This window comes from Leptinotarsa decemlineata, unplaced genomic scaffold, assembly GCF_025532065.1.
Source record: "Leptinotarsa decemlineata unplaced genomic scaffold, Ldec_3_MD MMD2_tig00078422_RagTag_RagTag, whole genome shotgun sequence".
In the NCBI taxonomy this organism is placed as follows: Eukaryota; Metazoa; Arthropoda; class Insecta; order Coleoptera; family Chrysomelidae; genus Leptinotarsa; species Leptinotarsa decemlineata.
Genome location: NW_027412747.1, coordinates 17972128 through 17996935, shown reverse-complemented (window position 1 = coordinate 17996935; position 24808 = coordinate 17972128). Strand labels below are relative to the sequence as shown.

Here is a 24808-nt window from a genome sequence, read left to right as displayed (position 1 = left end):
TACGAGTTTCTCCATCATTTTGATATCACTGATAGCAAAGCGACTGGTCTCTAGTTGTTTGGAGGATTTTTCTTGCCCCTTTTGGAAATAGGCTAAACACGAGCAATCTTCCAATAAGAAGGAAAAACCCTTTTCTTGTAAGTCAGGTTGAAAGAGTCTGCAAAATACTGGTGCGAGTTCATTTGTGCAAGTAATATGACGGGTCCTTCATTAGGACCCGTCATTGAAACAGCTCATAATATTGAGCTGTTTCAAAATTTGCCTGACTACATGCTGTCGAAAAGTAATTTCCAGCATTCAATATAGGAATGTAGGATTTCATGGCTGGCGTCAATTGTTGTGGTTGGTTTCTGGCTTTTGCCATGGTCTTCGTTGGTTACAATCTCCAAACGTTTCAACTGCAACTGCGGCAGTCATCTTCAGTGGCGACACGTCAAGAAGAGTACTTCGACCACGCCAGTAAAGATGACTGCCGCAGTTTGGAGATTGTAACCAAAGAAGACAACGGCGAAATCAACAGAAACATAAAATTTATCAATCATTGGTAAATACGTAAATATCATATTTATTATTAATTTTACTCTAGTATATATTTTTAATCATCAATTTATTTAATAACACTTGCCTGCCTGTGTAGTTATATGATTGTTAAGCAAAATACCTAAATTATAATTCATTTCTTTTTGGGAAAGACAGTTTTTGGCTTTCTACTACTCCATCTCGATACAAAAAAATGTAGGAAGCTTCCGAAGGAAGGAAGGAAGTAATCGATTTGAAAATAAGTAACTCTATACATGGATGTGTAGATCATGCAAAGAAGCAACTTTCAGACACAAACTGGAAAAAAGTCCTCCCGAAACAGCTACTTTCATATGAACATTGAATTACACGAAATAAAAAAAATCTTTCGAAACAAATACTTTTATATGAATACTGAATTATAAGAAGGAAAGAAGGAGAAGAGAAAAGTATCTTCTTTATAATTCAGTATTCATATAAAAGTATTTGTTTCGAAAGAATTTTTTATCCTTTCGTGTAATTCAATGTTTATATGAAAGTAGCTGTTTCAGGAGGACTTTCTTCCAGTTTGTCTCTGAAAGTTGCTTCTTCGCATGATCTACACATCCATGTATAGAGTTACTTATTTTCAAATTGATTACTTCCTTCCTTTCTTTGGAAGATTCCTACATTTCCTTGTATCGAGATGGAGTAGTAGAAAGCCAAAAACTTTCTTTCCCAAAAATTAATCACTCCTAAAAATATAACTCCTTCAATTCAATTCATTTCTGATGTGATTCATAATAATAACTTCTCAAATGAATAAAAAAAAATAAGATGAAATTGGTAATTATTGTTTTCATTGAAAAATATTCCTTACATTTGTGATTGAAAAAACTAAATGAAAATTACAAAAAACTGCGAATGACAATTTTAATTATTTTCTCCTTCTTCATCGTCGTCTTCCGACCGCTGTAGTATTCCAAAGTCCTCTTCTTCATCGTCTTCAGCGACATTTGTCTGCAGGTATTCTATGACTTCGGGGTGAAAGGTTTTGTCTCCATTGACCTCGCTCTGATATGGTAAAGCACTGAGACAAGCTTAGTCACAAGCTTTAGAGCATTGCAACCCCGATTTCCTGCAATCACATCGCGAACCACAACCATTCTTGCAGTTGCAGAATATTGTGATGAGCAATTCCTCTGGAGCAGGTTCTACAACTGTCATGATAGGTTCCAGGAGTTCGTTACGCATTGTCCAACCCCATTCTAAGGGTTCTAAATCATGCCCTAACCAAGTTTGAACTTGATAATTAACACGATTGAAATGTTGGTGAGCTGCTGCACTTGTTGGTAAAATATTTGATAACTGCACAGGTTTATTCACGTTTATGCATGTATTGTGCATAAAAAACGATCGATTTTGTCCACAAATTGCAAAGCAATATACACTGTCAACAAAATTTGAATTTCATTCTCAAATGATTTTTGAATCGGACAGTTTTCTTCTTCAAATTCTGCTCAAAGTTGAACCAAATTCGGCAGTTTCTCAAATGCTTTCATAAAGTTTTTTCCTTTTCATGAGTATAATTGAAGATTCAATATAATAATAGTTCATAAGAAATTAAAATTATTGATAACTATGTATTTATCAATAATCAAAAGTTGGAAGGAATTGAATGCTCTACAATATTGAGGACGAATACAAATAGCGAATCACCTATAGGAAACGAGATATTCACAAAAAATATGAAAAAAATTTATTTTTGTGAACTTCGACCTTAGATTTTGACAGTCGCGAACACTTTATCACATGGAGGTTTCGAAACAATTTTTAGGATGTCAAAATATACGTTCATACAAGTTTATAGCTAGGCATCTCAAATTCCGTGAAAAACTTACCAAAATGACTGGACTGAGTAATGTTTTGATATTCTGGAAACCTGTTTTGCAGATATCAAAATACAAGTTTATTCGATTTGTGTGATTTGTGTGATGGGTGTGTCTAATTCTGAGATACTAACCTAATTTTGACAAAGATGACTGGAACATCAGCTGCGTTGGGGACACTGACATTAGATTATTGTCAAATTTCATGGTTTTCTAAATACGAATATCGATCGATCCAGTTCTCAATGATATTCCTATATACAAATGAAAAATGTATATTCTACATAAAGTTACCATGATTCCATTGATTCTTTGCCAACCAAACTTCTACATAATTATAATGAATAATAATGATGGCTCAGTTCATTGCATCTACTTGAAGCACATTATTCCTGCCCCTAGTGATCACTCATCTCACAGTGTGTGTAGTAGTTATTTGTGGGTAGTTCCTACGCTTCCTCTGAATCTATTAATAACACTAATAGTATCATTCTGTTCTGTTTAAAATCTGTTTTCCGTTAAGCAGCTGTCGCACCCCTACGCACGACAACCTTTAAAAGTCGAAACGAGCAAAGGATTACCGAGGTCTTACCTTTTAACGTGTGATTCCAAACACGGATTATGATAATAATAATTATTACGGTATCAACTGTACACGGGTGTTACCTCACGTTACGGGGGATATTGTTGGGAATGGGAAGTGCCGAATTCAATGGAACTATCAATCCCTCACTCTCAGACTCATACAAGTGGATAAACATGTTGTAGTCCTTCTCGGTCATCAATGTAAGTCAATATTTGTCGTGGAGTTTCCAACTTCGATAAGATCAATATCACTAAAAAAAGAAAGAATGGATATAACTTACGGAAACTAGACAATAAACTCATCTTTAGTTAATGAGTTTTGATTTTGACAAAAAATTCTGAGGGTATACTAAAGGAGAGCTCAATTTTCAGCTGCATTTTTTGAACAGGTTGTTTTTTATTGTATCACAGCCCTAAATGAATACTTTGAGAATGAATATTCATCTTCACATAGTTTCCACAAAATTTGTTACTCATACAGCAAAATATCAATCAATCTCCAAATGTTCCAAAGCTCATGAAAAGGTAAACAGAAGGAATTTCAATAAATTAAAACTCCAAGCATCATCATCATTCTTATGTTTTCGAATTATTCTATTTCGTATCATATCACGTGGAAAATTACACTCAAATCAATTGAAATACTAACCTTACAGATATTCATAAACAAAAATCATGCCAAGGAAATCTGCAGTCTATTGATATCTCCGTTGAAATCATAGCGTATGATTCTTTATGCTGATATAAATGTTTTGTAGGACGAGAAAGTTGATCAACATTAGCAACAGCTGTTGAAAAAAATAAATAAAATAATTTATAATCTGATCACGCTTGGAAAGTGGTGAAATTATTTCGTTTGAATATTCATTGGTGCTCAAGAAGATCCAATAATTGTTTAATTTATTGTTAAACCCTCATGGCCATGATGGTATAATAGCAACTCAAAAAAAATTCACAAATCGTCAAAGGCAATTTCCATAACTGTGATAATAGTTCACTCAAAACAGTCAATTTCTGTTTTCTATAGACCTTTTTTGGTATTTTCACCTTCCTCAATCTGAAACATATGCAAATTATAATGGAGAAATTTATAAAAGTGTAGACAGGGCAATTTTTATAGTTTACTACGATGAGTTACTGCGTAAAATCTAAGTATTTTTCATAAAGAAAAGGGTTCTGTTCATCAGTAACTTGTATTTAACAATTTTGCCTATAAAAAATGGTTAAGGTAGCGAAAACGGTAACCTTCAGGATCTTCATCGGGTTTCTGCGATATGCCACTCTAGCAATCTGGAAATACAATACTTATTTTGAAGTTTCGGAAGCCAAAATCTGCCTTCGTCGTCAGAAATGTACAAAAAATTCAAACATATACTTATACAGTTCTTCCTTTGCTGAGTATTCATTTCTCAACTTCTTCGACAGATGTCGAAGGGATTTTGAAATGTAAATTATGTCAAAGTTGTCGATTGACTACTGAAACATTCGATGTAATGCAAGGTGCTCTTCGATATCAGTCTGTTGCTATTTCGTCACTATCCAAATTTTTTTTCAAGATCGTACTTCGCTACCCAATTTATCGGAATAAATTGTAAAGTTTTCCCTTTCTAGACTTGTGTAAAATTCTCCATTATAATTTTCATATTTTTCAGATTGTGGAAGGTGAAAATACCCAAAAAACGTATATAAAAAACTTCTGTTTGCCAAATCACCATGGAGGTATATATCATCCAACAACACATTCAAACAATAGAATCGTTTTATGAAAATAGGTGAATCTAAAGGAATGAACTTTAAATGTTCAAGTCCGTCTCGGATATACCTACACAGTAGGTAGAATGGACTGACGCCGATCAGAAAACAACTACTCCACTGGCTAGTACCACGAACGGCGTTGAATTATATCAGACAGGCGTCAGTGCAGAAATCTTCACAGAAAATTTCCTGCATATGCAATTGGCAATACAACTGAAAGAGTCGACCTTCAATTTTGGAACGGACACATTGCAGATCGGTTTCGGGCTCCTTAGCCACTCGTCAGTGCAACATAGTGACCATCATTGACCTAAAGTCAATGATATTTCCTAATTATCGAAATTCTTCCAGAGTATTTCATTCCTTGTCTTAAGTTGGAGCGAACATTGAAAATGTCACTCCATCTAGTGGACGAGGTACTAACCGACTGCATATCCGAAATTTGCTCGGTTTCTCTGTATGAGAAAAAAACACTTTCTTATTAGTCAGTGGGCTATGCTTGGAGACAGGCAGTGAACAAATCTAAAGACATAAACTTTAAACGTTCAACGAAAGGCGTTGAATTTACTGACAGGCGTCAGTGCAGGATATAATCCAACGCCGCGCCGTTCGTGGTATTAGCCAGTGAAATAGCTGTTTTCTGATAGGCGTCAGTCCATTCAACCTACTGTGTAGGTATATCCAAGACGGACTTGAACATTTAAAGTTCATTTCTTTAGATTTGTTTACTGCCTGTCTTCAAGCATAGCCCATTGACTAATAAGATCAAAATAGGTGTTCTGTTCAGGCAATGTAACGGATGCTTCGCCTATTTCTGGATGATTTGGTACGTGAATAAACGAAATTGTCCACATCTGATTCTAGAGCGTCCAATGCACCCCGAAAAAGTTTGATATGGAATTTGGGCTGGCGGCTTCATCGGTCCATATTTCTTTGAGAACAACGTTGGTCAGGCAATCACTGTCAACGGCGAGCAGTATAGGTCGATGATTACCAACTTCTTTTGGCCTCAATTGGATGATCTGGTCACCAACAACATGTGGTTTCAACATGACGGCGTCTCGTGCCACATTGGATATTCTGCACGAGCGATTTGAGGGCATGGTCATCTCCCGTGGAGGTCATGTGAACTGACCACCTATATCGTGCGATTTCACTCCGTTAAACTTCATTGTAGGGTTTCTTCAAGTCACAGGTGTATGCGAATGAGGCATAAACCACAGCGGTTCTCAAAGCCAACATAACCCATGTCACTAGCTCAGGATGGGCTCAAATTAATAGAAACATGGTGTAAGGAACAGTCACTGTCGATCAATCCCAAGAAGACTGAGATGGTCCTTTTCACCAGGAAAAGAAGTTAAACAGGCTTAAAAACTCTTGAAATGTTCAAAAACAAACTAAACTTCTCTGAAGAGGTAAAATACCTTAGTAATATCCTCGACAGGAAGGTAACATGGAACTCTCATGTCTCTCATCAGAGTAGAGCAAAAAGAGCATACGTGGCTTATGAGCAATGCCGAAGGACAGTGGGACGCGCATGGGGTCTTTCACCCCGTGTGGTCGCCTGGATCTACACTGCAATATTGTTAATGTATGCAGCCATTGCATGGGGACCAAAAGTTCTACAAGCAACGGCCATCCAAAAATTATATCAAATACAGCGACTGGCTTGTTTAAACATCACAGGAGCCATGAGAACAACACCAACCGCGGCAATGGAATTAATCACGGGTCTGACCCCTCTGGATCTCTACGTTAACGAGGTTGCGTTAATGACCATGGTTCGATTGCGCACGGTTGGTGTAAACCTTGATGTAGGAATGGGTGAATTGAGGTTGGGCCTATAGCGGGAAGCGCCTACTGCGCAACCCCTACTGCAGGCAACACGCGATGCAATTGAACCCAGGTTTGTGTTTAATAAACCCTACAAAATACAAATTAGGCAGAACATAAGAGTCAGATGATGAAAATGTAATACGCATATATATAAACGGCTCAAAAACCAAAGAAGGCTCAGGGTGTGGAGTGTACTCCAGATCACTAAGCCTAAGAATTAAGTGGGGAATGGGAAGAAATACCAGCGTGGTCCAAACAGAACTGGCTGGTATCTCAATCGCCACAAAATAAATAACCAAGGAAGGAATTTCTGGCAAAAACATAACAATCTGCATTAACAGCAGACAACCCCTATTAGCCTTGAACATACAACGTGTTACCTCAGGGCTAGTACTAGAGTGTCACCAAGATTAAGCCAATGCCTCGATAGATAATAACATTATTATGAGTTGCCATTTAGATTGTGTTGAAATTTTTGACAGGACAATGAAAAGTTTCATAGTTCCTTCACCAACTTAAACTCTTTCATAATTCGTAAAATGAACAATATTTTTTCATTTCTGATAGAAATTTTCATTTTCAGTGATTCCGCAATCCTGCCGCTTTCGTGGGCACAAATACGAATGTGGATTGAGCATCAGCTGTGTACTTGGAGGCGGCCGACCTTTAGATCTTTGTTCTGGAGGCATGATCTGGTCCTGCTGCGTCGATAGAGATACTTCGCACACACCTACACATCGGCCCGATGTAGGTGTCCTCAGTAATGCTAGTAAGTTAGATTTGGGAAAGTTGTTACGGGAATCAAGTCGTCTGAATTCACAAAAAGTGTGAAATTGTTCTCTTTGACTTCATTCTTCATTTGTTGTGATATGAAGTTTTTACTGAATAATTTGACAGTCTGTTTCGCTTCTGAAAGGTGGTCACTCAGTTGAAGTTTGCTAATGCGCACCATACAGAAATAATAGAGTTTTCCCAAGTAATTCAGTATATTGAGATTCAGAGTTATAAAAACGCTCTTTCAACTCAAAGGGAATAAATACATTGCAGAACCATTTCATATTTGTATTTCAGAGTAGTTGAAAACAAAAATGTTGAAGAACTCACTCAGAAATAGTTTTTCATTTTAGATTATTACAGAAATAAAAAATGAAGGAGAAACATGTTCAACATTGAGCTTAGTAACCAATTGTTTGAAATTATTTTTCATTGATATTTCCAAATTTTTCATCAACAATGACCAGTGGTACTTTATTGAAACAGTTTACTATTAACAGTGAATTTCATCTTCTATGCAAATTTCTCCACACGTTTCTACAATACCGTAGGTTCACATGATAGACCGGAAGCCCGTGTCAGATATTTTGACCCCATTTTTTACCGTCTGCCTTTTTCAGAAGACATATTTAGAGCCACAAGCAACAGTATTATACGTTGAACGAATTTTTTTCCCATGTTACACATGCTTAAACATCAACTATAGTTTGCAAAAAAAAAAGTTTCTTTGACCACCATTTTACCGTCTCCCATTCATGCGACCGAAAGGCTAAGTTACGCAACCCACTAAAAAATAATTGGCAGACGGTTACATAGTGTTCTGGCTAAAGCATGAATTTTTTATTCATAAAAAAAAAAGATTAACTGAAATCAGTTTTTTATCGTCTGCCAAGTACAGCGTAGATTAACAGTAGCATGAAATGAACGAATTTTCACAAGGCAGACGGTTTGCTGGTGTATTAATAATTTATAGGCATTAGTTGAGTAACAATTTTTTTACAGTGCCTCTGAACCATTTTTTATCGTATGAAACTTGGTAAGATATAAACTTTGGTATCAAAAATACAGAGAAAAATTAATGGCAGACGAATAGACCGTCTTTATACAACTGAAAAATAATTTTCAAATTGTTAAAAAAAATAACTTTCCTGATATTTTAACGTCTGCTATTGTTTCTTTGCAATATATATTATTATTAGGTAAACAAATTGTCAATCGGCAGACGAATAGATCGTGTTTATACAACTGAAAAATGGTTTTCAATTTGCAGAAAAAAAGTAATAATTTTGACCAACGTTTTACCGTCTGCCGTTGTTTCCTTGCAATATTTAATTATTAAGTAGACAAACTGTCAGTTGGCAGACGAATTGACCGTGTTTAGAGGAGACTGGTAGACAATTTGTGATGACACAAGTGTCAATGTTACTTCACAATTTGGCTTCCAGCTTTGCGCTGGTTTACCTGCATTCCATGCCTTGACCGGCTGTTATTTTACACCAGCTTTTCACAAAAAGGGTAAAAAAAAAGTTGTCGATTTTAATGGGCAATGAAAAGTTTGAAGATGTCGCTTCTTTGGTTACCGACACTGCACCAATAATGGAAGAATTTGTGTGCCGTATGTGTATGGAACAACCAAAAATAAGTTATCCAAAGTCTCAAGCATGGTTCGACGGTAACCAGGCGGTTCGACGTGGGTGCTTTGTTCACTCACTCGAATTGTCTGCCGTGTTGGTAGGTGGTTCAAGCCCTAGTCTGAAGCGAGAGTTCGGATATTTGAAAGACATTACGGAGTGATAGATGACATGGAGTTTCTCAAGAAACAAGTAACATCGTTTGACGCATCCAATCTATCACCATGGGCCAGAGAGTTAAAGCGACGAATTTAATGATAGCATATACAAACATGTGGCCAATTCTTATGAAAAAATTCCATACTAATCAGACCTATTGAATTATGGCTGGTGTCACAATGATGCTGTCACAGAACAGTATACATTTAACTGGTTCGAAGGACCTGATACGCCTGAAAACATTCAAGAAAATTATATTAACATCTGCAGGTATGACAGTATTTAAAATATTATGAGAACTAAATAAAATGAAAATCCAGCATGAAAATATCGAAAACACTACCTAACCTAATGAAATTATTGCTGAATATCATGATGATGATAATAATGATGACTATTCAGAACGCAGTATAACGAGTCACGTTAGCGATGATTTGAATATTTCTCAAGAAACCATTGAATCAGATGGAAGATATTTAGTTTTTATGTCGATATTGGAATGAAAATATTGTTTATGTATTTCTCAATCTCGTACATTCATCATTATTTATTCCTCCTTCATCGAAACAACTGTGGAAAAAAATGGTAATAGAAGTTGTGTCGTTTTAAGGGTGTTCTCCACTAAAATTGATGAAAATCTCTTATGAATGTGCCATTGACACTTGTGTCTTGAAAAATTGTCTACCACTCTCGTCTAAACACGCTCTATTCTTCTGCCAATTGACAGTTCATCTATTCAATAATTATATATTGCAAGGAAACAATGTCAGACGGTAATACGTTGGTCAAAGTTATTACATTTTTTATGCAAATTGAAAACTATTTTTCAGTTGTATAAACACGGTTAATTCGTCTGCCAACTGACAATTAATCTACTTAATAATCATATATATTGAAAGGAAACAATGACAGACGGTAAAATGTAAGTAGAAGTTATTAATTTTTTTTGCAAGTTCATTCGCGTCTGCCTATACTTAAAACATTGCCAATTTGTCTGCCAACAGTTGTCGCAGGACATTTTTATTATGGGACTTTATTACATTTAAGAGGCAGACGGTAAAAAATGGTTCAGAGGCACTGTAAATGAATTGTTAATCAACAAATGCCTATAAATGATTAAAACACAGGCAAACCGTCTGCCGTGTGAAAATTCGTTCATTTCATGCTACTGTTAGTCTACGCTGTGCTTGGCAGACGGTAAAAAATTGATTTTAGTAAACAACTTTTTTGGTTGAATAAAAAATGCATGTTTCAGTTAGAACAACGTATAACCGTTTACCAATTATTTTTTTTGTAGGTTGCGTAACCTAGCCTTCCAGTCGCAATAATGGCAGACGGTAAAATGTTGGTCAAAGAACCTTTTTTTTTAATGTAAACTAGAGTTAATGTTTGAGCATGTGTAACATGGGAAAAAAATTTGTTCAACGCATAAAACTGTTGCTTGCAGATGTAAATATGTCCTCTGAAAAAGGCAGACGGTAAAAAATGAGGTCAAAATTTCTGTCACGGGCTCCCGGTCTATGAGAGACAAGAGTGAGGTGTTTTCACTTCTATTTGAGCATGTCCCTGCAATATATGTTTCATCCTTCTGACTCCCACCTCAGAGTATGTGTTGCGTAGTGGTTTCCGGAATTTTTCAGCAGGTAGCACAGTGGTATATCCTACTGACTCAACTACAGATGGAGCTTATGACTAATTGAAATTGATTTTGTTTGATCCGGACCGTTAGTTAGGGAAGCTATGGATTATGCTGTAGACGACCTCTCCCGATATAGAAGGCCCCGACACTGTCGAATGAGGCCCCTAAGTCCTTCGTTAAGAGATGAACAATCTTTTCATCCACCTCACCCTAGCCAGGTAGGGCGGCACTGATGTCTGTAGACATTCATGTCACCATCACTCCATCAGTCATGATCCATTTGTCCATCTTAAAAACGTCAGTTGAAAAAGTAAGGGAGCCAGACTCCAAGCTGAACGAAATCAAGATGACTTTCCACTGTTTGATCGGGATATTCCGACGGTTCACTGCATCTGAAATGACTGACGAGGTCCTGACTAGGAGCTACTACTCCGAAAATGGTCTATCGGTGGCCGTTCAGACCAACTGAATGAACTTGAACAAAATACTGATTACCTCGATTACAACACAAGGGGGAACCATTTACTTATGACACAAAAAATTAAATTATATAAATCGTCATACCTACTTCCGACTCAAGTCGGAGAAACTAACTTTAATCTTACGTTGAAAGCTTTTTATTTTGTGGATGACTTTCACTCAATTACGAATTTTTCATAAGACATTTAATGAGTTTTTTCATTGAATGTGATTTGTGAAGTGGAATGTACTTTTTCATCTGGCATAAAGAATCGAGTGATGCATCACTCGAATCACAATTTTTTCCAGAGTATATTCCTTTATTATCTTCAATTTCGATGAGTAAAAAATCCAAGACTGGCTTTCATTAGGTAAGAACGATAAAAGCAAGATAACCAAATCATGACTTCTCTCAAATGACCTAGACAAAGGATTTGGCATCACTCATCTCTTGTAAATCTGCAAGAACGGTGATGAATCATGAAAAAAATTAACGGTGACAAATCAGGTGATGAAGCTGGCTATTCCACTGATCTTTTTTTTGATACAACGCTTGGGAAAATATTCGTTTAAAAACGATTTTATGTGAACCCCGGAATATGGCGCTTGCAGATACCTGTAGGTCAAAAGTACGCTCCTTAGCTCAAAAATCTACAAGAGCCGCGACATAAAATTGCTCGAGAAATTTGACTCTAATAGACGATTTGAATATTCTGAGGACAGGTTTTGTTTTATTATTGTGGAAGAACATTTTTACCATTGTTGTTATTCATTAGTGATTTTCTTTAATACAAAAAACAATTTTTTATTTATTTTTTTAATGAAGACTTCTAATTTTTCGAAAAAAAATGGACTGATTTTGAAAAAATAGATATAATATATAGAAAAAAAGGCCTCTTGAATGATTTTTCAATCCAGATTTCCTTCTGAAAAACATGAGGCTTTGCTTAGCAAAATTTCAAAAAGTATGGATTTGTACAACTTCTGATAGTTGAAATTTGATGCACTCGATATGAACCCCTTGAAAAATTGAAAAAAAGTGTTTTTGGAATAGATAGTTTGGAATAATTCACTGAAATGAGGCAGCTGGAAGAAGATTAGTACTTATTTTGATTACTGTTCACATATTGGGTAGGGTACCTATATAGTGATACTTTCAAAATATTATTATTCAAGATTCAAAGCTGACTTAGGGGTCCTAAATATTTTAGTACTTCTTGGTATTCCATCACAATAACCGAAATCCAATTTGAAAATGTAGCAAAACATTACCGTTATCTATTTCCAGAAGTAATCATTGTTTGTAACCTAACTATAATAACATTATTAACCTAATACAACTCAGACACATACCATCTAGTAAGCTATTACCCCCCGGATTCTGAAGACGATCCAGACCTTAACACCGTGGACAAACCGTACAGGCCGATCGCTAGACCACACAACAGGCCGACCTATCACGAAGAAGACCCTGCTGAGGATTACGATTATGAAGAAGAAGAAACCTTCGCTGGTGGAGAACCACATAACTACAGGGGTAACACTATTAGTGAACTAGCACATATTGTTTTTATGATCCTCCTTGGCTTTTTTCACAATTCTTCATTTTTCCGCTTTTCTTTTGAGGCACGGCCTGCACAATTACCAACAAAATTGTTTCGTCATTATTGTTATCACCTTTATCGGTATTATTATAACCTGTACAATAACTTGTTACTGTTTTTTTTAGGTATAAAACCTTCTACAAACCCAAAAATAAACAAAGCTGAATAAATTAAGAATCTGCTGAGGTGTAATAAAAAAACTAACTGGAATATAACTGCGTAATATCACCCACCGAAGAGTACAAATAGTCAGTCACCTGTCGTATTCATGAAGTTTGCCTACAAGATAAAAAAAAAAAAAATTGAAAATTCGAAAACTTTCGGCTCAATGTGAATAAGTGTATTTCTTTTGACGTTTGAGGTATGTGAATAGCAGTATTTCTTATGACGTATGTCAGCTATCCACATAGCTTTTCATACGTATCTCAGAAACTTCCAAAACCCCGTGTTCATTTCAACAATTGTTATGTTGAAATTCTGATGAGCCCAAAAACCATCCATCCAATGCAATTGCATTGTTGGGCTCTATTCTCCTTCAAAACAAACTTTGCCGTAGGCCTTATTATTGTGTTAGGCTAAACCCCCATTGTTGAACTGAATTGTTCTTAATGGAAGATCCTTGGTATAAGTAAGAATGGATGTCGGTGATGAAATGGTCAAAATCAAACCAAATAATGAGGCATTCGTGATACTAGACCAGATAGCTCTGTTTAGACTTGCTTCAATAGTGGTGCTAAGTTCAACCACGAATGTATTGATAGATCGTTTTAATTTATTCAAGATGGAGCCTACCTCTCCTACCCTTTCAAAGTGTTCGTCAGGAGTTCAAACGACATACAACTAGGTTAGGTTAAGTTCGAAATGAGTGGGTCTATTCGATCTCTATTGCAACCCGCAAGGGTTTGTTGTGGCTCACACCTATTCACACTCGACCAAATAAACCCTCTTAATGAAGCCGATTATTTTGTATAGTGAATGGTCTATCAGGTTAGATAATAAGAGTACGGCTCTGCCGAACTCTAAAAACCTGATTTGATGCCTAACGGGGCGAGCACGAATTATGTGCTCTGCTGTTTCATCATTTTCCAAACAAAGGCGACACACACTGTCTTCCGACACTTCGAGTCTCTGCATATGATGATTCAAATGACAGTGACCTGTAAGAAGGCCTGTTACACATCGTAGTTCATCCCTACTGTAGTTCAACAACTGTTTGGAATCAAGCTTTGAAGGGTAAATAAACGCCTTAGAGTGAGCCAATACTGGAAGATTCTGCCAGAAGTTCTTAAATTTTCTTGCCATCCAGGTGTTCAATCTTTCTTTGGCAAAGCCTAAAGCGATGCCAATGACAGGTTCTGGTCCGATGAAGCTGCTTGCTGCACCCTCCTTTGCAAGGGAGTCAGCAGCCTCATTGCCTTCAGACAAGTATGGCCAGGAATCCAGACATACAACTAACTGGGGATGGATGACGGTGTGGAGGTCCTCAGACATCCTTACCTCAAACATCCGGTATGGATGTTGTTGAACTCAACTGTCCTCAAAGAAGAAACCTCAATATGAGTAAGCAGATACATCCCCACTGACGATAACGCCATCTATGGACAGAAAACTCAAACCACGCACATTTGTCAATGACAAGGTTCGAAGTATTAGATTACCAGAAATACAAAATGTCTTTAAGTGTATGTTGGTTATATTGATCTTCTGTATGCTTTCGATAGTCTAGAATTAGGAATATTACTGGAGTATTTTCCCAGTAATATTCATTACTTCACCAAAGATTCCAAACAGTGCATCACTAGAATTAGGAAAGTGAGGTTCGAGAATAATAAATAGCGATTGAGGTCACATTATGGATTGTTTCGTGTCTTATATTTCATAAAATCACTTTTTTCAATGAACTGTTTGGAACTTTTTGTGTAATAATGACTATCACTTCAGTTTTATCTCAACACCAAACCGTTATTTCAACACCTCGACACGTGTTTCGATCACCAAGTGATCATCTTCAAGATGAAGATTGAAGAGAAAATTGAAGATGATCACTTGGTGATCAAAACACGTATTGAGGTGTCAAAATGATGGTTTGATATAGGGATAAAACTCCAGTAATATTCACTTTCTTCAAGTTAATGAGAACATTCTCGAAAATTTTTCGTTGATTTGTTCTTCAGAAATTATTGGTGTATGTTTGGAAGTCCAAATGGGAGCTCGCTCTGAAATCAGTTGATTTCATCTTCAAATAACGTCAGCTTGATTGAGGCCATTATTAGGAGATGGTGGGCATATAAAGTTTTTTTTGTTGGATCAACACTGTTATTCGAATCAATACTTGAAACAAAAATTTCTTCTTAATAGATGCTGCAAGATTTAAAGCCATTTCTTCTTTTGAAACATTTCTGTATAAATTACTGAACTGCGTGTGGACTTTTGCAACTTCTTCAACCTTTGTTATAGTCTCAACAGCATCGCTTATGAACTTTAATTTTTCGAACAGTCCCACAGAAAGATCATGGAACTTGTAGTGGCATTCACTCTGGTGAATGAAGATATCATTGTCTGTAGATAGTTTTTTGAAACATAAAGCAAAAATCAAGAATGACGTTTCTCCATAGTATATAAGTAGACTGAATTTAGGTTGGAATTAATTAAGTTCATCTTCTAATAACGTAATTTTTTGTCATCTTGACTCATATAATGTATTTTTGTGCAATTCTCGGAAGATTCCGTTTTGTGAATAGATAATTCAACTCCAACACTATATATTTTCCACATCAATGAGTCTGGGCCATGGTTACTACGGAAGGCTGATTAATGATCTTCTAAAATCCATGTACAATCGAAAGTTTTTGAAGGATTCATGTATATTTTTCAATGTTCGTCATAAACTATTTGTTGACAGTTGTAAAGTTACAATATTGACGTTTTGTTTTGAATATTTCTAATCAAAACTGAAATAACTCGTTCTAATTCAACTAACCATCACATCTATGAACATAATCATTCAATTCATCACGGTCCATCAGAAATAGGAAAATTCATCATTTTACTGCATTGTTATTGTGTTTCCATTCTAACGGTGCTTTTATATTACAGCATAATATATATTCATTTGCATATTCTGTTGGAAGTTTCATGTCGTTGAAACTCTATTGTGAATCCGTATCATAAATTATAACTTTCTTCTGGTGCTAAATTTACAGACAAAGGAAAAGCTAGTTATTTGGATGACAGTGGTTAATGCATATCCTTTTTTTTGTTAGCAAGCGTTTGATGGAAATGAACTCAAGCTTGAAAGACATGGGTTTCATGAGACTGTGTTTTCATTCAGACTGCTTTTTAGTGAGTTTGAAGATTTCGAAACTCACAGACGGGTATGAAAGTTACAAACTGTATCCACTGTTGATAAAAAAGTTTCATTAACCAAAATAGAGAACTAGAATAGAACTTCGATGGAACATGTGAAAAATAAAACAAGATGGCGGGACAAAAATTCCATTCCTATCGAGCGATACGAAATGAACTTTCAAAAGGTTGAACCACAGGAAAAAATGCATGAAAAATCAAAGTAATTACAGAAGCATTCCTACTATTTCGTGGGGGTTGATGTAACTATGGTGATGGTGATGAATTTCTTGCAAACAAATTTGCAAGAAATTGTTGCATGTTGTGTTTAATTCTTTCACATATACAATATCAGGTTATAAGAATATCTCATTTCAATAATTTTGTATCTGCTCCTACCACTATTCTATGTTCCGTATTTAAGAAGACAGGTATATTGTCTACGTTTGAAATTCCTAAATTATTAGTTACAATAAACTGTGATAGATACCAATCTCTTTGGTGAGTGTCCTAAAGTAGAACCTTCCCCATATGGTTGATGTGCGTAGCAGCTACTCTTCCATGCACTCCCACTCACCTCCAAGACGTTCCCAATCTGTTGCTTGGCATTTCAGGCAGATTGATTTCTAACTTTCTATGGTTGGCAGTTAGTCTTTGGTGCTTCAACTTCTGTTTCATCTGTTTTGGTTATTTTACCTGTCTCTACTGTGTATAGTGCATAGTGTTATAGCACAATGGTCCCCTGTGCCTGACTGAGATGTATTCACGTATCTGTGTTTAAATAATGTAAACCGAAACCACTTGACGGCGACTCGGAGGTGGTTTCAGGTTTAACTACATCTTTTGTTAGTTATTTCCTAGGTGATGTTGTAACCACTTTCTTTGATGTTGTAACCACTCATGGGATGGAAAGGACCCCCAATGGTTCTTCTACTATTCTGATCGGTGATAGTTCTAGATTTCCGTGAGAGAAGCATGATGATACATTGATAATTTTCTCAGATCCTACATTACTGCATATCTTCAATTCGACCGTCGACATGCCTCATCTAGTAGCGTTGACATACGTAGGATAATCACTGTTTCGATGCGGTTTTTGTTACCTTGTGTAGGACCTGCAGAAGAATCCATAATTTTACTATTTTGCTTTCTTTAAATATTGGAATATTGGCCTATGGAGTACAGAAATATAAAATAGCAGAGATCTATGATGGAGTTCAAAAGATCGTTACATTCATATGATAATTGTAGAGTCAATGTTGATATTGAATTGCATTTGAGCATCTGATAGTTTAGTATTCAAATGCAATATTAACAATCCCTATATAGAAGTATAAATTGAGGCAAAAATAAAGTCTTGGAAATTAGCCGCCTTTCTGAAATTTCACAAAATGCATTTCTGTTTTTGAGTTTGTTATATGTGGTCTGTAGGTTTATAGACCCTACGTCTCATTTGCAGCTGCGGCAAACATTAAAGGCCTTGCGACATGTCGCATTCCATATACATATTAAGTCACATTCCCAAAAACGACAACGGTTCAAATGATATTTGCTTCGATGTATTGTTGCTATATTGTTGGCGTAAAATGTCCATTCATCCAAGAAAAACTATAAAGAATAGATCGATCAGTAATAGTACACAAACCATAAAAGACCAGAAGAGATTGTTTGGTCAGTATGTATGACCTGTTTTCTTCTATCAAAAATTCCATATTGAATATTGATTTGCTGAGACAAAGTGGCAAAAACCAGAGAGTGTTACAAATGCGCGAAAGTACTGAAAATACATTTTGTTTATTTTGTGCTTTGTTGTCAATAATGTTCAGGCATTATACAATAATATATTCTCAGAGTCAAGTATGTTTCTAATCCTAACCTAACATTTTCAACTCCTTTTTGACATCCTTCTCTTCAGAGACATTCTGGAACAAAAGCTAGTCAACAGAAGTATGTTTACTTTGTTTCATTCAATTGTATGAAAGCAATATGAATCCACTCGATAACGTGCTATATATCGGTTTGTTGTTGAATTGAAACTTAGGGATTCGATCTGCTTTCCATGATATAGCCACTTGAATATAAGTAGTGAAAAGTCTCGGACCAAACATATAGATGGAGTTAGTCTTATTGCATTCACCGCCTTTTTCAGTTAGTAATAACCTTTAAAAGACAGCTGTTGAAATTTCATGAGTTTGTGACACTGCTTTTGTTATTTTCAAAACAATGAACCAAAAACAATTTCGTGTTTTGATTTTACACTGCTTCTGGATGAAGCTTGATGATGATGCAGAATGCAATGGATATCCAAATGAGGCACTAACCAGAAAACAAAAAAAGAAACAAGAACGTTTCGATGATTCTGAGCAGTGTTTGGTCATGTTTAAACACGACAAACCGGAATTTTCGCGTCGACATGTGACAATGGATGAAACATGGATCCAACACTTCACTCCGGAAATGTAAGAGCTGCTCTGGGATGATTGTATGGCTCTTGATGAAAATAACATTGATGAATAAAGCAAATTTCGAACAGAAAAAATGCCTATTCTTTTTTAGACCCGGGACATTTAAGCCCAAGTGTCATATATTTCTGACACAGACTGGGAGAAAACCCCTCTTGGAACATCTACTTTTATATCTGAAACTATCCATGTTTTTCATTCACGTTATTCCAAAGATGGCTGATATATGTTAAATCATATGAAAATGGAACTTTCAACAGGTGATGATCGACTGTATTGCCAAACATGCGCCAAACTAACTGACTTTTATGAGAAAACAAGTATAGCTGAGGCACCAGTCGAACTAATAATATCACTGATGATCTTCAAACATGACTCAACTTCGGACGGAAGCACCAAACTGTTACGAATGTTCGAAGTAGATGAACACTTCAATCTAGCAAACCACTGTTATAATCTTCATGTAGTCATTGTTCACTGTGGTTCTGGCATTGAATCTGGTCATTATTACGCCTTGGTCAAAGACGAAACGGACTGGTTTGAGTTTGACAATAGTCGTGTCACTAAGTGTTCTGGCGAAGTATTGAATGTATTGGAGCCTCTGAAGACAACCTACATTTTGTTTTATGAGAGAGAGGATATTGGCAGAATAAGATCTTCAGATGAAGTGGTGCTGCAGGTTTTTCCGGGTTTTCCTGCAGTTGAAAAAGCAAATGCGCCACTGGAATCGATGAAGTCGCCCCGGAGCGCCAATTAATTTTTGTTATTGTTTTTTAGTTTCACGATTTTGTATTTTGAAAGTGTTGAAAATTTTAAATAAAATATAAATATTGAATTACACAAGAGAAAAAATACTTTTTGAACAACTATTTTCATATTAACATTGAATTATACAAAAAACACTTTTTCTATTCAGTCTGTACCCCACATATTATTATTGGAATTCACTTAGATATTATTCACCGAATCGCTACACAATATAGTATATGAGACAAGTTAAACTTCACTTATACAGGGTGATTGAAAAGTACTTTGACAAACTTCAGGAGGTGATTCCTCACAATATTCTAATATGAATTGTCTGAATAAATAAATGTCCGGAAACGCTTCGTTTCCAAGATACAGGATGTTGAAGTTTTATTTTTATTTTGGTTTTTTTCAAATAACTTTTGAAATACTGAACTTAATTAAACGAAACTTGGTAATAGTAGGTTTTTGAGGTGTCGAATTCGAACCTGATGTTCTTATTGCTCTTACTCATAGGGGGCGCCACCTACACGTCTTTTTCTTTTTTAAAGATTCATAACTTTTTTGGGCGTATTTCTAGCACATTTTTCAGTAAAAAAATCGATTCCCCTATCATATCTACGTAAATAAGCTACCCTTGTTACTAGTCGCTGTAAGCAACCGTTTTCTAAATATTTGGACTTGAAAACTTCAAGTCGATTATTTGATAATCGATGCATGTTGAAGTTATTACGAATATTTTGCTTTTTTCACAAGAATGCTTTGGAAATGAATTTGACGTTACACTCGTTTGAAGAGGTCATTACTGTTGGGTACGTTATTTCAGGAAATTTTGAATATGTAGAATAAACTAAAATAAACGAAACTAAATTGTATATAAATAAATTGTTGGAAATGTCCACCTTCAGCGAAGATACAGGCAGTCAGTCGTCTAGTCATTGAATCTCGTACCCGCTCAAAAATTATTGGTGTGTTTCTTATTGTTTCACAGGCGTCTACTATTCGGTTTCTTAGATCTTCCTCGTTCACTACTGGAGTCTTATAAACTAGTGACTTCAAATGTCCCCATAAATAAAAATCTATCGGGTTTAGATCTGGGTACCTTGGTGCCCACGCCTGGTTAGGTTCTTCTACACCCCTACCGATCCATCGATTTGGATAGACTGTGTTAAGAAATTCCCTGGCTACAACGCTAAAATGGGCCGGAGCCCCATAATGCATGAACCACATGCGGATACGAATTTCTAATGGTACATTCTGAAGTAGTCCCGGCAATTTATTTTCTAAAAAGTGTCTGTAAGTTGCGCCATTCAGTCGGAGCGGAAGGAAGAAAGGACCTATCAAGTAATTATCAATTATTGCCGCCCATACATTTACAGAAAATTGATACTGATAATGCCTTTCACTAACTGCGTGCGGATTTTCGAGAGCCCAAACATGATTGTTATGAAAGTTTGTGATAGCATTTCGGGAGAAGTTTGCCTTGTCCGTGAAGAGTACATATCTTAAATATTGAGGATTTCCAGCCAATTTTCTCAAAAACCATTGACACATAGTAATGCGTTGGGGAAAGTCTCGTGGCAAAAGAGCTTGTACCCTTTGAATATGGTATGGATAAAACTGTGGATAATTCTCCAAACTGTGGACTGAGTAGAATTGATAGCTTCAGCAATTACTCTTGTGCTTGTTTCTGGATTCTCCTGGAGAGCGTTCAAAACAGCTTCTTCCAATTCTGGGTTCGGACTGCTCGTGGTCTTCCAATAATATCAGCTGCCCTCTTAAAGCTACCTGTTTCTGCCAAACGAAGGTGGAGACTAGCAAATGTTGGAGCTGAAGGCAGTACTAGATTAGGAAATCGCCCCTGGTAAATACGTCTTGCTTCGCACGCATTGCCATCCGCAAGGCCATAAACGAAATGCATATCGGCTAAATGAGCATCATTGTTTAAAAAATCCATTTTTTCAAAATAAGTGTTTTCTACTTTTACTTACGGAAACTTCAACAAAACGTCTAACTGTCACAAAATATGTAATTACCAAAACTACTCACAAACGTCAAATTTATTTCCAAGATATTCTTGTGAAAAATGCAAAATATTCGTAACAACTTCAACATGCATCGATTATCAAATAATCTACTTGAAGTTTTCAAGTCAAAATATTTAGAAAACGGTTGCTTACAGCGACTAGTAACAAGGGTAGCTTATTTACGTAGATATGATAGAGGAATCGATTTTGTTACTGAAAAATGTGCTAGAAGTACGCCCAAAAAATTTATGAATCTTTAAAAAAGAAAAAGACGTGTAGGTGCCGCCCCCTACGAGTAAGAGCAATAAGAACATCAGGTTCGAATTCGACACCTCAAAAACCTACTATTACCAAGTTTCGTTTAATTAAATTCAGTAATTCAAAAGTTATTTGAAAAAACCCAAAATAAAAATAAAACTTCAACATCCTGTATCTTGGAAACGAAGCGTTTCCGGACGTTTATTTATTTGGACAATTCATATTAGAATATTGTGAGGAATCACCTCCTGAAGTTTGTCAAAGTACTTTTGAATCACCCTGTATACATGGAATACTGTCATCCTCAATTGCGGATATCGATCTGTCTTATTCTGAAACATCAGACGATTATTCTATGGAATCCGTTCGTTACTTTTGGAAAGAACTATCCCGTTTGTTGGCCGTGGTTAACAAATCCGAAAAATGGCTTCGAAATAATTTACAATTTCCCTGAATGTTAATTTCTTCTCCGCACGCAACCTTAAAAATGAAAACATTTCTGGACATATGCATCAGCTTTATTTTACCTTCGAAACTGTCAGCACCTTGAACTTTCTGTATTGTTCACATCCCTATTCTGGAATTAGGAGTTTTGGCATTATATGAAACTCATGCTCAAAAGCGTTCGTGAAATTGAATGATGTGATTTTCAGGTTGCGGTGAATTACAAACCAGAACTAACAGGATAGTTGGAGGACATTCCACTGGATTTGGGTCTCATCCATGGCAAGTGGCTCTTATAAAGACCGGATTCCTAATGAAAAAACTAGCTTGTGGTGGAGCACTGTTGAATGAAAGATGGATTGTTACCGCTGCACATTGTGTCGCTACGTAAGTATCAAATAGTTGATTGAGAATATTGTAACGATGTACATGGAATAAAATATATTTATAAATCGAAACTGACAACCATAATTTTGGCTTGTTTGAAGGTGGTTGACAGTGTTTAGTGGAGCATTTCATTAGTTCGGACATCCATTGTCGAATATGATATAAATTGATTTGAAATCCCTAAAAGAATCTGTGAAAAAATTAAAAAGATTAGCTGAAAAATAACAAAATAATAATAAAACAAAAAACTGAAACTACAATGAAATAACATACAAGCAACAACCAAAATATCAAAAAAATTATTATTATTGACAAGAAAAAAAATTAAAAAATCAAAATATTCTAAACCAAGTTACTTCACATCGTTTCGATTGTTAGGATCCACAGTCGTCTTCGGGTCATAACTGACTATTTTCATGTCATTCGAGTGCTTTCACCTATCCTCTCTTTCCTCTCTCCGCTTCATTAGTTTTAGTGGGAGCTGACCGTTTGGCGGGAGTTGGTTGTGTTCCGCTTGATTACAGATTTCCATATGTTACGTATCTCTACGCTAGCTTGGATAAATGCGTTGTTGGCTAACATATATGCGGCTTCTTTGAATTTTCTCCTAAACCAGTGTTCCTCCTTGTAGATGATTTCAGCTGAAGCCCATCTGATGTTATGTTGATGAGCCAAACATGATCTGCTATTTCGGATTTGCTGGTTTCACCGCTCTGTGTGTGTTTTTTGTGCTCGGCAATGCGAACTTTCAGTGGCCTCTTAGTTTCACCGATGTATGATTCTCCGCACTCACATCCGGTAAATGCAATTCTTGCTGGTCTGGTTTTCGTGAGGCTGCTACAAATAGTGTTCCCAGATCTGAAGCAGGTTCTGATTCTATACTTGAATCTAATCCTCCTCATCCTTTCCGACAATCCTACGATGTAAATATGGAGTGATTTGAACCTCTGGCCACTGAAGAAGCGCACAAGAAGCCCCTAGTCTGGTTGAAATACGTGGACGACACCTTCATAATATGGAACCAAGGGAATGCAGAACCAGATACTTTCCTGAAGCACATCAACAATGTAAGTCCTTCCATCACTTTCACAATGGAGAAGGATGTCCACAACGAATTGCTATTCTTAGACGTATTGTTGAATAGGACGGACACTATATGGGAAACATCTGTATATCGAAAACCTACTCACACGGGACACTTTCTGAACCAGGAATCCAATCACCATCAATCGACTGAGAGAAGAATCATCAGGACTATTTTGAAGTGAATACGTTGTCTTACGAAAGACAGATAGTTTTCGAAAAACAGTACAAGTACGAACACCAGAAATTGAGGGAGTGGTTTCGATTTCAGTTGATGTCTTATCGAAAGCTGTGATTTGGAACCTTTTTCCTGCATGATCTATGATCATCAGAAAAAAGCGATTGTAGCTGTGTTATTCAAAGCAGCAGGACGAGCAGCTACATAACGATATTTAGAATCTTCCTCAAGAGTATTGAAGACTTTGGCTCATCTTGGAACCTGGTCTCTTTCGACTTGACCTCTGTCAGGATGACTTTTTCAAGATTGTGGTCGACCTGAATCGCAAGATAGATGAAGGGGTTTCTGTCATTTTTGGTACTCGCGAGATAAAGAAATAATTAAATCCCTTTCAGAAAATGGAAAGTGCTGAATCACCAATGATAATATCTATTTCTGAATACTGAGCTGAGCTTGATTTTTGATATCAAGGGATTTTTCAAAGCCACTAAACCTTTATAATTCTGCGGCTTCGTTGAGTTGAGACATTGATAATATCGAGTCTGTTCTTAAGTACTCACTGGATATAATATAATCAACTATAAATTAATATTGCCCCGTTTTTCTTTTTCTATACATCACATATCTTTCCATATTTACTTTGTTTGTTTGCTTTTATCTAATCTCATCAAGGGCCTGAACAACTTCAGTTGTCATGTTGTTATTTGTATTCATTTTCCCCACTGCTCGATGGATACAAGATAATTAATCTTATTCAGTTCACTGAGTCGTAAAAAATTTCATGTCGTGTAAGCAACTAGCGATTTATTATTTCCGGCTAATATGGTGTCTTTTAAATACCTTGATGATAAGATTTACCTAAAACGAGATAACGATGAGTAACGATGAGATTGGAACCTTTAGTGAGAAATTTGAATAACTTTTTTCGAGATCCATTGCCCTAACACCAAACTGAGGATGCTAATTTTGTTGGCGAAACGCGCGTCGAGTGCAAAAATATCAGTTTGGTGTTAGGGCAACTGATCTCGAAAAAAGTTATTCTAAAACG

General features: G+C 36.2%; 1 protein-coding gene across 4 annotated transcripts in view; it reads left to right on the top strand.

The window, feature by feature from the left end:
• Nucleotides 1-24808, top strand: part of LOC111512795 (serine proteinase stubble) — a 58286-nt gene that overhangs the window by 25236 nt on the left and 8242 nt on the right. For 2 of the 4 annotated variants that reach the window (XM_074186102.1, XM_074186099.1), the window contains 3 exons: nucleotides 7147-7332; nucleotides 12571-12762; nucleotides 22322-22499. In XM_074186102.1, the coding sequence (XP_074042203.1) occupies nucleotides 7147-7332; nucleotides 12571-12762; nucleotides 22322-22499 (556 nt within the window). The remainder of the gene's footprint in view (nucleotides 1-7146; nucleotides 7333-12570; nucleotides 12763-22321; nucleotides 22500-24808) is intronic. The other 2 variants (XM_074186100.1, XM_074186103.1) reach the window with 2 other exon arrangements.